The 13,410-nt window shown below is 48.8% G+C and overlaps 5 protein-coding genes across 5 annotated transcripts; 3 read left to right on the top strand and 2 right to left on the bottom strand.

Moving 5' to 3' along the window:
- Positions 1-371: 371 nt before the first annotated feature.
- On the bottom strand, positions 372-2,214 carry betaTub65B (beta-Tubulin at 65B). The gene is made up of 2 exons (XM_017250748.3): positions 1,989-2,214; positions 372-1,929 (listed from the first exon to the last, which is right to left on the bottom strand). The coding sequence occupies exons 1-2, from the start codon at positions 2,043-2,045 to the stop codon at positions 598-600; spliced, it is 1,389 nt and encodes a 462-aa protein (XP_017106237.1). The 5' UTR covers positions 2,046-2,214; the 3' UTR covers positions 372-597.
- A 702-nt stretch (positions 2,215-2,916) lies between these two features.
- On the top strand, positions 2,917-4,562 carry Uba5 (Ubiquitin-like activating enzyme 5). Its single transcript, XM_017250750.3, has 2 exons — positions 2,917-3,288; positions 3,388-4,562. Exons 1-2 carry the CDS (start codon positions 3,029-3,031, stop codon positions 4,316-4,318), a joined length of 1,191 nt encoding a protein of 396 aa, XP_017106239.2. The 5' UTR covers positions 2,917-3,028; the 3' UTR covers positions 4,319-4,562.
- Positions 4,563-5,093: 531 nt separating this feature from the next.
- Positions 5,094-6,000, top strand: Spase25 (Signal peptidase complex subunit Spase25). Its single transcript, XM_017250752.3, has 2 exons — positions 5,094-5,271; positions 5,383-6,000. Exons 1-2 carry the CDS (start codon positions 5,233-5,235, stop codon positions 5,923-5,925), a joined length of 582 nt encoding a protein of 193 aa, XP_017106241.2. The 5' UTR covers positions 5,094-5,232; the 3' UTR covers positions 5,926-6,000.
- A 397-nt stretch (positions 6,001-6,397) lies between these two features.
- Positions 6,398-12,139, top strand: LOC108131762 (uncharacterized). Its single transcript, XM_017250811.3, has one exon. It carries the CDS (start codon positions 6,521-6,523, stop codon positions 11,777-11,779), a length of 5,259 nt encoding a protein of 1,752 aa, XP_017106300.2. The 5' UTR covers positions 6,398-6,520; the 3' UTR covers positions 11,780-12,139.
- On the bottom strand, positions 12,099-13,237 carry LOC108131763 (GPN-loop GTPase 2). The gene has a single exon (XM_017250812.3). It carries the CDS (start codon positions 13,139-13,141, stop codon positions 12,218-12,220), a length of 924 nt encoding a protein of 307 aa, XP_017106301.2. The 5' UTR covers positions 13,142-13,237; the 3' UTR covers positions 12,099-12,217.
- Between the last annotated feature and the right edge of the window lie 173 nt (positions 13,238-13,410).

Below are 13,410 nucleotides of genomic sequence, written 5' to 3'. Positions count from 1 at the left end.
ACCCATACGTCCGAAAAATACCCATATATTATTATATATATGGTAAAATTTCCCATACAAACGGGTTAAAATTTTGATCGCGTGGATCCCAGAGACTATAAGAGATAGAGCTATAGGATTTTGCATGAGGACTCCTACAATACACAAGCAGTTCAAGTTTGTTCCAAATTTTTGTATTTATTTATAAGCCACACTCCCTCCCGCCCCTACAAATTGCATATTTCTGAGATATTTAGAAAGATATTTTGAAAAAGTTTTTATGCAAAACTCTATTCAATCTTTGATTGTGGAGATAAAAGTTTCGACCATATTTCAGAATTCTTATTATATTCATCATGATTTTGAGGGGGACAATATAACAAATTTCGATGTATAAACTTGTATTTTTAATTTTCCGAATAAATTCCGAGAACTTTTTGATGAAGGTGGTTATAGGGTCGGAAGTTATATGGACAAAATTAACATGCCCTGCAAAGGTATAAAATGCTCGTGAAACGCTCGAAAGAAATAGCTAGGATGCAAGGAAAGCCCCTACCCTGAATCTTCGGCTTGGTGGAAAGGGGAAACAGCCGCCAGGCATTTGGGATGCAGGAGGTATTACTCAGGGCAGTAAGTACACCTGGGCCCGGCGGGAACCTCGTCGCCGCTCTCGCCGTCCTGGCTGCCGCTTCCCCCACCACCGCCACCTCCCCCGCCAGAGTCCTCCCCCTCGGCACTGCTCCGGTAGTCGTCGATGATTGCCTGCAGCTCCTGCTGTGCGTCCATAAACTCCTGCTCCTCCATGCCCTCGCCGGTGTACCAGTGCAGATGGGCCTTCCGCCGCAGCATCGCCGTTGAGCCATCGAGAAGCCGCTGAAACAGCGACTGAATGGCCGTCGTGTTGCCAATGAACGTGGCCGACATCTTGAGGCCCCTGGGCGGAATGTCACAAATCGCCGTCTTGATGTTATTCGGTATCCAGTCGACGAAGTTGTTAATGTTCTTGTTCCGAACTCCGGTCATGAGCTGGTCGACCTCCCGAGGAGACATCCGACCACGGAATATACCGGCTGCCGTCAGGAGCTTTCCCTTGCGCAGATCAATGGCGCAGAGGAGGTTGTTGCTGGAGAAGATCTGCTGAACCAGCTCAGAAACCGTTCCCTTGCTAAACTGCTGTTGCTTGCAGGTGACCAGCGGGGCGAACCCCGGTATGAGGAAGTGCAGTCGAGGAAACGGCACCATATTCACATAAATCTTGCGAAGTCCGGCGTTCAGCTGGCCAGGAAATCGCAGGCAGGTGGTAATCCCAGACATAGTCAAAGCCACTATGTGGTTGATGTGCTCGTAGCCAGACATCTTTATCTTTAGGTTCCGATTGCATATCTGAAAAAGTGCCTCATTGTCCAAACAGAAGGTAAGATGCGAGTTGTTCACTAGTGCGGGAGTGCTAAGGAGCGCGTTGTACGGTTCGACGACCACCTGGGACATGTTTGGCGATGGTATGGTCACGTAATTGCAGAGCAGATTGTCCGGATACTGCTCCACCAACGCCTCCATGATCAAAGAGGTCAGACCGGAGCCCGTGCCGCCTCCGATCGAGTGGAGCAGCTGAAAGCCCTGCAGGGAATCTACGGACTCCACTTCCCGACGCGTGCTATCAAGTACCTGCTCCAGAATCTCGGCCCCGTCGGTGTGGTAGCCCCTAGCGAAGTTGTTGCCCGCGCTTTCCGATCCGGCCACAAAGTTTTCCGGTCTGTACAACTGGCTGCTCGAGCTCAACCGCTGAATGGTGCTAGCCTCCGTGTCAATGATGATGGTCCGGGCGTAGAACCTCTTGCTCGCGGTGGCGTTAAAAAATACGTTGATCCGCTCTAACTGGAGCGGGCTTGTGCCCCCGAAACGTCCGGAGCCGTAGTCCACGCCATGCTCATGAGAAATCACGTGCCAGAACTAAAAATAATTAACATTAAATGACGAATCTTCTTAATTTGATGATCAGAAGAACTTACCGCATCGCCTATAGAATTCCCGGCTCCGCCAATCTGCAGGGTAACTATCTCCCGCATTGCCAATCCCTGACTTCGTCTTCCGACTCAAGACTGTCCAAACCCTATCACTCCGCTCTAGAACCCAAGAACCCAAACGGCAGGATTCTACTGCCGCATTGCGATGCTGCTTCTCTCTTCCCTTCCTTTCCAATTTTCTCTCTCCGCTCCGATGATCCTGCTGACATTGTCGTGGAAATCAACTTCTCCAGGCCGCCTTGATCTACACAGGTTATTAATTCTGGGAAAATACCTCAACGGGATTGATACTACTATCGCCATTAATAAGTTATTATTAATTTTTTTTCGAAACGTGAAGGCTTAATCTTTATGCAGATTCAAATCTTAGGCAAATACAGTCTAACTCAAAATATTTACACATTTATCACTTTTTTCTTAATGGTTATGTCAGTGATATTAGCAACGCATATCTTTAGATAATGCACTGAACAATAACCCCGAGATTTCCACTATTGTTCTTTATTACTTTATCCACTTTTAAGCCAGCAACTGAATAATTCTTTTTTAGATCGGTAATGGCTGTTTACATGGATGTTTTTCTTAATGGTAATGCCTGTTTACATGGACGTTTTTCTTGGGACCAAATGATTCCATCATCATAGAAACTATTGGTAAAAAAAAACCTCCGGTAACTAAAATTTAATAGTTTAAGACGTAACTCAAAGTAACATTTTCGTGACATTATTAAAAACGCAAAAATTATTTTTTAAACGTAATAAAATATAAGTTAGATTAAAATTTATTGATTTAGTTCTTAATAGTAATAAGCTTATTTAAACTAGTTTAATTCAAATTAACGCGCGCTTGTTTAGTCATTTATCAACACCAACCGGGTTGCCGCTTAGCCATACGGTCTCACTGCTGATGACCAGCAGCTGATTCGGAGCGAAAGTGACACGACGACAGAGCAATCGAAAGCGAATTAGAGTTTGAATTGATTAGCTTATTGTTTTCTTAAATAAGTCTTAGCGGTCGATACCAGAATGTCCCACGCAATAGACGAACTGCAGGCGATCATCGCCGAGTTAAAGGTTGAGCTGGAGGAGCAGAAGTCTTCGAATCGGCAGGCACGCAGTCGGATCGATCGTATGTCCGCAGAGGTGGTGGACTCCAATCCCTACAGCCGACTAATGGCACTTCAGCGGATGAACATTGTGAAGGAGTACGAGCGCATAAGGGACAAGGCGGTAGCCATCGTTGGCGTAGGAGGCGTGGGAAGCGTTACTGCCGATATGCTCACCCGGTAATCTCTTAAAGCGTTATAAAAAGCTGAGATGTCTGCTGCAGCTAAAGTCTTATTATGCATTATGCATCTCTGACATCATTTGAATCCCTATTTTAGCTGCGGCGTCGGAAAACTAATTCTGTTCGACTACGACAAGGTGGAATTGGCGAATATGAACCGGCTGTTCTTCACCCCCGACCAAGCGGGGCTTTCCAAAGTGGAGGCCGCTGCGCGTACTCTTAGTTTTATCAACCCGGATGTGGAGATCGAAACGCATAATTACAACATAACGACGGTAGATAATTTCGACCGCTTCTTGGCCACAATTACAGAGAGTGGAAAGGAACCTGGGCAGCCCGTAGACCTTGTCCTAAGCTGCGTGGATAATTTTGAAGCCAGAATGGCGATCAATGCTGCCTGTAATGAGCGAAACCTTAACTGGTTTGAGTCGGGTGTCTCGGAAAATGCCGTTTCCGGACATATTCAATTCATTCGCCCGGGAGACACAGCCTGTTTTGCCTGTGCTCCGCCCTTGGTAGTGGCTGAAAATATTGATGAAAAGACTCTTAAAAGGGAAGGTGTGTGCGCCGCATCCTTGCCCACAACTATGGGCATCACAGCTGGTTTCCTGGTGCAAAATGCCTTGAAGTATTTACTCAACTTTGGCGAGGTTTCGGACTATCTGGGCTACAATGCTTTAAACGACTTTTTCCCGAAGATGACGCTGAAACCAAACCCTCAATGCGATGATAGAAATTGTTTGTTAAGGCAGAAAGATTTCCAAGCGCGGCCTAAGCCCATAGAGGTTAAGGAGGAGATCAGTTCCAGCGATGAGCCCCTGCATGCTACCAACGAATGGGGTATCGAGTTGGTGGCGGATGATGCACCCGTCAGCGTTTCAGAGCCAGTGCAGTCGGCAGTCGTAGGACAGGGCTTGAAGCTGGCCTATGATGCCCCAGAAAAAGACAAGGCGGAAGAGCAAAATGTGGCAACTGTCTCCGACGAAACCAGCTTAGAGGACCTAATGGCGCAAATGAAGTCGATGTGAATATTTTTTTGTTATATTTAATTGAACAACACAATTTTACAAAGTGAAAAAATAGACAGAAATATAAAATTTAAGCTCTAATAATTTGCAATAAGTGTTTAACTGAAAAGAAAGAGCACTTAGTACTATTGAAATATATAAAAAATTATTTTGTAAATTATTACTAACAAATTTTTTATCAAGGTACGTTTATAACGGTATGCTTTTTTAATGTAAAAGAATAAAAAATTAAAACAATTAAAAATTTCACGAAAATCCAAAAGGAAAAATTTTCTGATCTCGTTTAGTGATATACTCCCTCATCTGCTGCTCCTCTGCTGTTAATCTCATTCAGGTGGACTTCGGCAGGAGTGCCAGGAATGTCCGGATTGAACATCGAATGTGGTGTAAACTGGCAGCTAAAGCAGATCATTGCCAAATGGAGTCAGTCCCGTGGGACAGAACTGTGTCTAGTTCGACAATCAATCGACATATTGAGCCAATTCAGCGGGGATCATTCCGTAAAAAAAAAATAGCGGGTGGATGGTCACCTCACAACAAATCGTTTTCTACAAATCGATTCTTTCCACATCAAAAGTAGGAGATTATATTAATCTTCCCGTAACATTAACCGCGGGCTCCTAAAACGCTGCTACGTGTTTTCCTTTTTTTTTATTGCATCGGGTCTCGAAAACCTGGTCACATTCTTTCTGCTCAGGAAAGACAAGTCTGGTCCTTTTTACCCAGTAAAAATTCGAATTAGCCAACACTTGTTCCCAATATGAACGGAATTTTTGGTTTTCTGGAGGCGGTCACACACTGGGCATATTGTTGTCGTGCTGTCAAAAAGAAACTAAAAAAATAACTATTTTCGGAAATAAAACAATTGCTTATTACTAAAACAAAAGCAGAACAGGGCCAAAGTCGTAGTAAACATGACCAAAAAGGAAGATAAGTTGCAGCCGCCTGAGGAGGTGAGAAAGCACAGAAGAAGGCCACCAGAGCTTTGCCGGCTTCGAAAACTGGAGTTTATTCCATTTAAGACACGTCACTGAATATTTTCCTTTTTTCTCGATTTGCGACAGCTGGTCAAAGTAAACAAGTGGGACGGATCGGCGGTTAAGCACGCTCTTGACGATGCAGTGAAGACCTGTTTGCTGGGCGATCGGCCTCAGTTGAAGGAACAATTCGGGCTGGTCAATACTCGATTAGCCCTCTGCGCCTTGGCAGTGGGGGTGGCTATAATGGCCCATGCTTGGGACTTCACCCACCCGTTTCCCCAGTCCAGACCAGTTCTTCTGTTTAGCGTCCTGGCGTACTTCGCCTTGATGGGTGTGCTAACTCTGCATTCCAGTTTCCGTGAGAAGGGCACATTTGCCGTGGCTGTCCAGAAGGATAAGGAGCGAGAGCGCATATGGGAGGCCAGTTCGGATATGCGCAAATACGACGACAAGTACTTGTTGACCCTTAGCGTTCGAGACGTTCGCAGCGGAGCCCGCCGTGAGCAGACCAGCTCAAAATCCTGCGCCGCTTTCATCGATCAGAACGGCATCGTCCTGGATAACCTAGTGGCGAACGAGGTTAATCGCTTGTATAACTCCTTGGCTGCCGAGAAGAAAGACAAATAACTAAGAGAAGAGACAGTCTAACCAGACTTCGACTATTCTTTTAAATTAAAATAAAATAAAAACAACTAAAACCCATTGCCTGATTGATTGTTATAAGCGTGTCTGGTGTTTTTTAAAGATGCTTATGTTAAGGTCAAACATGTAAAGGTTATTAAGAGAATTACTCAGTCCATGGACAGTCCACGCTGTCCATGTTTTTAAAAATTGAAGATTCTGTGTGCTGAAGCGTAAAAAGGCGAAGAACAACCGAAACCAGCGATCAGAAAACCGTCCATCTAAGATTAGAGACTCTAAAATTGCAGCCACATAAATGATTTTACGCGTAGACTCCTATAACTTCATGAAAATCAAGCGCTGTCCTTCCCGTTCCCATTTTCCAGGTAATCAACAGGCCTGTTAATCCTAAAATTAAAAATTCAAAAATCAATATTGAACTCTATCCAAGAAATTGTTTCACATGGAACCCAGAGCAGGTTCAGTCAGATTCGAGTCTGTGCGGAGAAAATATTTCTCTCCACAGTCCATCTGTGAAAGCGCTTGTTACAACAAAAAAGTATATTTATTTTTTAGTGATCGTTATAAAAAAAATTAACAGATGCGTAGAGCCACACACAACAGTCAGCCGCCCGATAAACCAAAGGCTCCGAGGATGGAGCCTTCGGGGCCGGGAGCACGAAGACATCAAACAGAAGGACCTCCTGGAAGCGATGCTGGGAAGCTTAAGGTAGAGCCAAAGTTGGTCCGCCGGTGCCCACCGAGAAAGAACCCCGAAAAGAAAACCCGGGAGGAGAGAACGATCGAGAAGTTCCGAAACATCGACTTCTTTGGCCAGCGCGACTCGAATAATTTACTGACCGTCCAGAATCTCGAGTTTCCTGATGTGAACATCAAGCGTACAGAGCTGCACAAACGCGACGAGTGCGGCAAGAGCGTTATCCGTGGTAAGGGGCGGGACTTTGCAAGCTCCAGCAATTCCCACTTCAGAGATGGGATCGAGACGGTGAAAATGCGTGGCACCTCTTATTCCCAGAGCGTAGTCGAAAAGCTGCAACCTGAGAGCAGAAGGGCCACAGATCTGTCACATGATGAGGTGGTTGGGGACCCAGATTCGGACGAGCTAATCGATTCGATGCACAAGCCCTCGTCGCGCCCGCCCAACTTCAATGGGGATGAGTGGAAACGCCCGTGTCCAGCCAGTTTCGTGGTTGGTGCTCCGCGGCCACGTATTGGTCGCTGCCCAAAGAACTACGAACAGCTGGCCAAGGTGACGCCGGCGCGCCGGAAGTTCTTTCTCACCCAGGACCCGCGGAAGACCCATTGCCTGGTCAATCCTGTTGCATTGCGCCACAAGCCCTTGACCAAGGAGGAAGAATTCAATCTGATCAGCAAGTTGGTGAAGCACGGCGACAATCTTTGTGCCAGCACTGGTTCGGAGACGTCCGACACCCACATCTGCGAGGTGATTGACTTGCAGAATCCGCTGGGCCTCGATTTCCATGGCATGGACTACAAGACGACCTATGAGCAAGACGAGATGGAACAGCAGAACGCACAGACTTTTTGGCGAGTTCAACGGTACATGGCGCGGCGCAAAGCCAAGAAAAACACCAAGGTTAATGTGGAGGCTGAGCTGAAAGAGGAGCGCCTGGCGGTGCCGCTTCGCTACAACACGAAAATCAAGGACATGCCAATCCACGAGCCCAGTCCCCAGCGCTCGCCGCGACTTGTCCATTTGTATCGTAGCCCCGACAAGCCGGCCAACAAGGCTAAGATCGAGGAAGAGGGCAGGCGTCGAGCTGCTCGCTACAAGGACATTTACCTTCGGAAAAAGCAAAGGGAACTGGAGCAGATGCAGGAACGCCAGAAACAGGATGCAGCCATCAAGGAGATTGAGGGGCGAACTGTGGCCGAGGAGGACCTGCGTGCCGACGTGGCCGTCATTGACGACGCCATCGAACGCAGTTTTCGAAAGCACGTGGAACTGAAGCCAATCATCCGGAAGCGGAAGGTCTTTCCGAAGACCTTGACGGAGACAGAGCGCCTCAAATCGATCATGCACCGCGAAGACTGTGTGAGGCGCGACAAGGCGCGTGTGACGCAGCAGTTCTTCCTGGAGCGGACGGGAAAAGTTAAGAACCTGCCGGACGCGGAGCAGAAGCTGCGCTGTGATGAGAGCATAGAGGGCAGCGTCGGCTCCACGCCCAGCGAGCAGAGCAGCGACGACGAGGACTATCTCCAGGTGGGAAAAATTGGGGACAAGTTTCAGCTTCGCGGCTTCCACTTCAAGCACGGGGATGGCCTTCGAGGCAAGCTGCACCGGCACCAGATTATGCAAGGCCAGCGAACGGTCAAGGGGTGCCTCACGCGCGAAGAGTGGCTCAACCAGCTCGTGCCCCACAAGGAGCCCATCAAATTGGACGTAGAGCGCGGCATCATCAAAGTGCTGGACCCCGACGACCCCAATCTGGATCTGTTCCCGCCTGAGCCACTGCTAATGAAGAGACGCGAGCGAAAGAGTGCTGTCCGGGAGTTTGTTGACGAACGCCTGGGTCTCCACTACCACCGCCGGCTGAGAAAGAACCTTAAGCTTGTGAAGCCGAAGCCCGCCTATAACGTCAAGAAGTTCAATCTCATTCGCTACGTCTTTCCGGAGAAGGTACTCGTACCAGATGGGCGGGGGCCGGTGGAGGAGATGGAGGAAATTGAGGAGCTCGATGCCACTAAAGTGAACACGACCTTGGAGTATCTCAATCTCAAACAGAAGCTCGCTAAGTCCAAGCGCCAAAAGAAGAAACTAGGCCGCATGAAACTGCTCGGTCTTCCCTGCATTGAGAAGAAGCAGTTGCGAACGGCAGACCCGTGCCTGGAGGTGGAGGAGGAGCTTGACGTGGACTGGGTCCCGACCCCAGAACCTCCCTACGATGAAGAGGAAGCTATGCACCGTTTGGAGGGTGGCTGTGACCGGTCATCGAGCCAGCTGCGTGGATTCACTCGATGGATGAATCGACGACAGAGTCGCAGCTACAGGAACTCTGATTATCGGGCCACTTCTGGACAGGAAAATTTCGAGGTAACCCAGCCGCCTCGATGGCGTGGAAATATGCCCGCACCCAAGGAGAGGGAGAAGACGCTAACGATTCACCCCAGGCGCAAGCGCGATTACGCCAACGAGCGTATTCCGTCGGCCATTTTCAACGAAGTGCTGCAGAACTCGCCACTGCCCCTGCTGGAACAACCGGAGCCGGACAAAATCCGCTTTGCCAACGTGCGGACAAAAAAGCGACCTTACTCGGAAATATTCGAAGCACGGCACCACCACGACCACTGGGCGCCCACCCAGGTTAAAAACGTCCATGTCCAATACCAGCCAAAGACTGTGTACCCGGAGATCACCAATGTGGCAAAGAAGGTCAAGGAGCCGGTGTTGAAGTTCGAGAGGGCCGATCCGCCTTGCAGCAAGTACGTGGACCGGGACCTTACCATGCCCAGCTACGACTTTGACAAAATGATAGCCGAGCATCTGGCCGCCACCCGGACGGACAACAAGGAAGCCGCAGGGGAGATTGTTCCGGATCTTTGCCGGCCCTATGATTTCGTGTTTCACTCTCGCGACCCCGAGGAACTGGCCAAGCTGGACTTTCCGGGTCGGAAGCAGTACCTGGAACTGTTGCGAGAGACCCGCGAGGCCATCTACGAGACCAAGGACATAGAACCGGGGGAGGAGCGCCTTCTGGTGGATCGCCGCGCTGTGGTGCAAGACCTCGAAGAGGATCTGAAGAGCATCGAGAACTGCTTGAGCTCTTTGACCAGCTCGGACTGCACGGATCTGTCAAACGATAGTGGCAGCTATATGGTAATCGAGGGCAAGACTAAGCTGCCCCTGGACTACATAAGAAAGCCTTTGGTGCCGTTTGAGGAAATGCGACGGGCCCGCTTCCATGCTGCGGTGATCGACGTATCGGCCGAGGACGAAGATCCCTACCGCATGCTGCCCTTTTCGGGCCAGCACAAGGAGCAGGCCGACATGCTGGGACCCAAGGACACTTTTTTCACCTTCAGTACGCGGTTACGAAACAGTCTGCGTCTGCGCCTCGAGGTGGCCGTGCCCGACGTGCGTAAGACGCTGTTGGGTCCGGGCAACCGCAAGTATTATGGGGCTGTGATCACTGACCTCGATGAAAACTACATTGAGGAGCTGAAGAGCCGCGCCACCATCAAGTCGTTCAAGTTCAAAACCAGCATTCAGCTGCTCAAGGACGCCATGCGCCTGAAGTATGAGTCCCTGCTTATCCAGGGACAGATGGTGCGCACCAAAATCTACGACCGCATGAACGAGCGTCACTGGGTCAACATGAAGAACACAAAGAACCTGTATGAGGCGCTGTTCGCCAAGTGGAAGAAGAAGGAGTACAACGCCGCCATGACGATGGTGTATCAGGTGAAGTCCTACTACGAAACCACCGACAAGCTGAAGCAGGAGTACCGGGAGCTGGAGCGGGAGCTGATGATGCTCAACATGGACATAGTGTTTATTGAGGGTCACTGGATCCGTTGCATCATGCTCCAGAACTTCCATTACCTAATGGGAGACCAGGACTGGCGTGCTGAACACGACTGGATACACCTTGTTCCGAAGTCGAAGCGCACCAATAGCTCGGAGGCCGAGGCATCCGAGGAGCAGGAGCCCGAGGGGCATGAGGACGGTGCCGAGGAAGAGCTGGAGCTGGAGCCTTACGATGTCTCCATTGCCAAGCGCGCCATCGTCAACATTCGCGTGCGCGACAAGGACGATGCTTGGGCCATCCGCGCCTTTTATTACGATGTGTACATGCAGAAGGTTCATCCAATTCTGCAGGTGTTCCCGGATGCAGAGTCCTTCCTGCAGGGTGTGGAGAACCTAAAGAACAAAACTTTCATGCTGCTGTTGGAGATGCACTTTACCCTCTCCATCCACACCGAGCTTCAAGGACGCCTGGAAACTTTCAACGATTGGTGCTCCAAACACCTCAAGGAAAAACAGGAATACGTGGCCCGCAAGTCGGCGAAGAAGTTCTTTATGGAGGACCGCGCCTGGGAAATGGAGCAGAAAGTGCATCAGTATCTCGGGGAGCCCATCAGAGAGACCATCGCAGACGAGGACTTCAACAAGCACCGTGCAGTGCTTGCCGAAGTCTGGCGCCGAGTGGTCCCAGACTCCGTGCGCGGAACCAGTGACGTGCTTCCCAGTACCGCCGATATGGTGGCCGCCATCAGCGATGTGGTCATGGAGATACTGTCCAAATTTGAGCACATGGATATTGAAAAGGTCCGCGCTGTGGAAGCGACCCTGCGAAAACGTCGGCGCTACCGGGAGAAGCTCTCGTTCCAAGCTTATCAAGTGGAGCGACGCATCGACATGGAGATGAAAAAGGTACGCCGCAACTTAGAACCGCCCTACAAGAAGCCGAAGCGCGAGGGTCGCCTGCCCAGGCTATTTCTCAAGAAACGGGTTGTTCCGGAGGAGAAGGAGGTTTTTGTTATATCCGAGCATACGAAGAACTTCGTTCGCGCTTTCAGGGAGGATGGCTACACCGGGGACCAAGTGACCCACACATCCCTGCTGACAGTGGACAACATGCAGGAGCAAATAGTGCCCTTCTACTTCGACCATTTCCTCAAGATTAACGGCTACACTCCGAACTACAACTTTAGGACGAACGTGGACTTGCGAGACGGGCCCGAGTTCAGCCGCCTGAAAATCCGCGAGGTTCTACCCGATGTATTGGCTAGGCTGGAACACTGGGAGAATATGCACAAGAAGGTCATGGAGGAGAATATTCAGCGTAATCCGAAGATGTACGAGAATGTCATCTAATCCGAGTTTCCAACACAGCAAACTTAACATGAATTCGATCGTTAAACTCCAGCTTGCCCCAAATTCAACGTGCTCTTATTGGAATCTTCGAGCATAAGGACATTTTTCCAAAAATTTCGTTTATAAATTTTAAGGGTGTTGCTATTAAAAACTCGCACTTTGAGAAAATATGTGAGCTTCAAATTTCAAATGAGCTCTGTACTTTCTCTTTCCCATAGTCATTACAATTACGGCAAATGAAACAAAATAAAATTATAAAAATAAGACTTTTCAGTTGTTGGACAGATTTTAAGGAAAGTTCTACGGAGTCTTAACATTTTTTTATAATTTTTATTAATAAATAGAATCGACTTACGAGAAGTCGACTTCCTCCTATTGAAATGTTTAGTTCTTCCCTAATTTTCCAATTCATGGAAATAGTTTTAAAGCTTCCTAGTTTTACTCAACATAGGGCTGGACGTCGTTCTGCTGGCGTATGGCTTCTGCCTCCGCCCCAACCGCACAAGCCATGAGCGAGTTTACAGTCTGTTCCTCGCCCGCTTTGTAGATATATCCATTCGCCTTGTCGATGTGGTTCCGAAGACGGAGCATGCTATGTGTGCTGAATACGTCCAATAGCTGGAAAGACACCAGAGCGTAGTCCTCCACCATAGAACAAATTGCCTCGTTCAGCTTTTGAAATTTTCGCATCTTGGGATCGTCGTCCAACTTCTCCAACAAGTATTTAATGTCCAGCACATCCGTGTAGTAGTCCACGTTGAAGTGCAGCTTAGCCTCATGCTTACGCAGCGTGTCAGCTTTAGACAGAACGTTCACGTGCGGCAAGCTCATGCGCAGCATTGTGTTTAGGGCCATAAGCAGCGTGGCTATAAATTTAGCCGGCTCTGAGCAATAGTGTGAATCAATCAGGTTCACGGTGACCAGATTATACCGCTCCCGCTCCAGACGCTCGAACACTTGGGCCATAGCTCTGTGATGTGTGTACAGCTCGATCTGGCCGGGGCAATCAAACAAAAAGTAATTGTAACTGGCGCTCAGTTTGCGTAGTGCTGGAAGTAACCAGTCCTCCAGGTGCTCTGCCAGAAACTCGGCGCAGTGCATGAGTGCTCCGTTCGGTCCCAGCTGCAGGTGTTCCATGCAGTCCTCTACGGTTATTAGTTCCATTACGTTAAGCACCGGCTCGTAAGCCATATTTTCGTTTGCCGGGTCCAGATTCACGACGCCAACTTGCCTACCCAGTTCGCGGTAGAACTTAAGGGCCTCCCCGCAGTAAGTGGTTTTTCCCGAACCAGGAGGGCCGATGACGAGCTGGCCATATCGGGGATTCTCTACCGTAGCATGTGCCGGGAGTGGTTGCAGCATATCGGACAACTCTTGAGAAGCAAAATGTAAACAAACACAAAAATGTAAACAAAAACCGAGTCAGTGTGACCAAATTGAGTTTCACGCGTTAAGGAAAGAGAATAAATTTAATGAATGGTTGCACGTTCGAATGGTTCCTAAAAAACTGAAATATTCAATGGCAGAAGTTACTGCCTTTTAAAACCACTTGTTTTTATATAAAAATTGTTTAACTCCCAACCATTTTTCGAAAAAAAGCAGAAGTCGAATTTTTGTGATCTTGCAGGTGT

Source organism: Drosophila bipectinata, chromosome 3L (genome assembly GCF_030179905.1).
Source record: "Drosophila bipectinata strain 14024-0381.07 chromosome 3L, DbipHiC1v2, whole genome shotgun sequence".
NCBI lineage: Eukaryota > Metazoa > Arthropoda > Insecta > Diptera > Drosophilidae > Drosophila > Drosophila bipectinata.
This window is presented reverse-complemented; position numbering and strand designations above follow the sequence as displayed.

Bases quoted from the DNA above. Each gene is read 5' to 3' on its own strand.
- Uba5 (XM_017250750.3), top strand. From the start codon at position 3,029: ATGTCCCACGCAATAGACGAACTGCAGGCGATCATCGCCGAGTTAAAG. The intron at 3,289-3,387 runs GTAATCTCTTAA...TCCCTATTTTAG, and splicing joins ACTGCCGATATGCTCACCCG to CTGCGGCGTCGGAAAACTAA.
- LOC108131763 (XM_017250812.3), bottom strand. From the start codon at position 13,141: ATGCTGCAACCACTCCCGGCACATGCTACGGTAGAGAATCCCCGATAT.
- LOC108131762 (XM_017250811.3), top strand. From the start codon at position 6,521: ATGCGTAGAGCCACACACAACAGTCAGCCGCCCGATAAACCAAAGGCT.
- Spase25 (XM_017250752.3), top strand. From the start codon at position 5,233: ATGACCAAAAAGGAAGATAAGTTGCAGCCGCCTGAGGAG. The intron at 5,272-5,382 runs GTGAGAAAGCAC...GATTTGCGACAG, and splicing joins AGTTGCAGCCGCCTGAGGAG to CTGGTCAAAGTAAACAAGTG.
- betaTub65B (XM_017250748.3), bottom strand. From the start codon at position 2,045: ATGCGGGAGATAGTTACCCTGCAGATTGGCGGAGCCGGGAATTCTATA. The intron at 1,930-1,988 runs GTAAGTTCTTCT...AATTATTTTTAG, and splicing joins GGAATTCTATAGGCGATGCG to TTCTGGCACGTGATTTCTCA.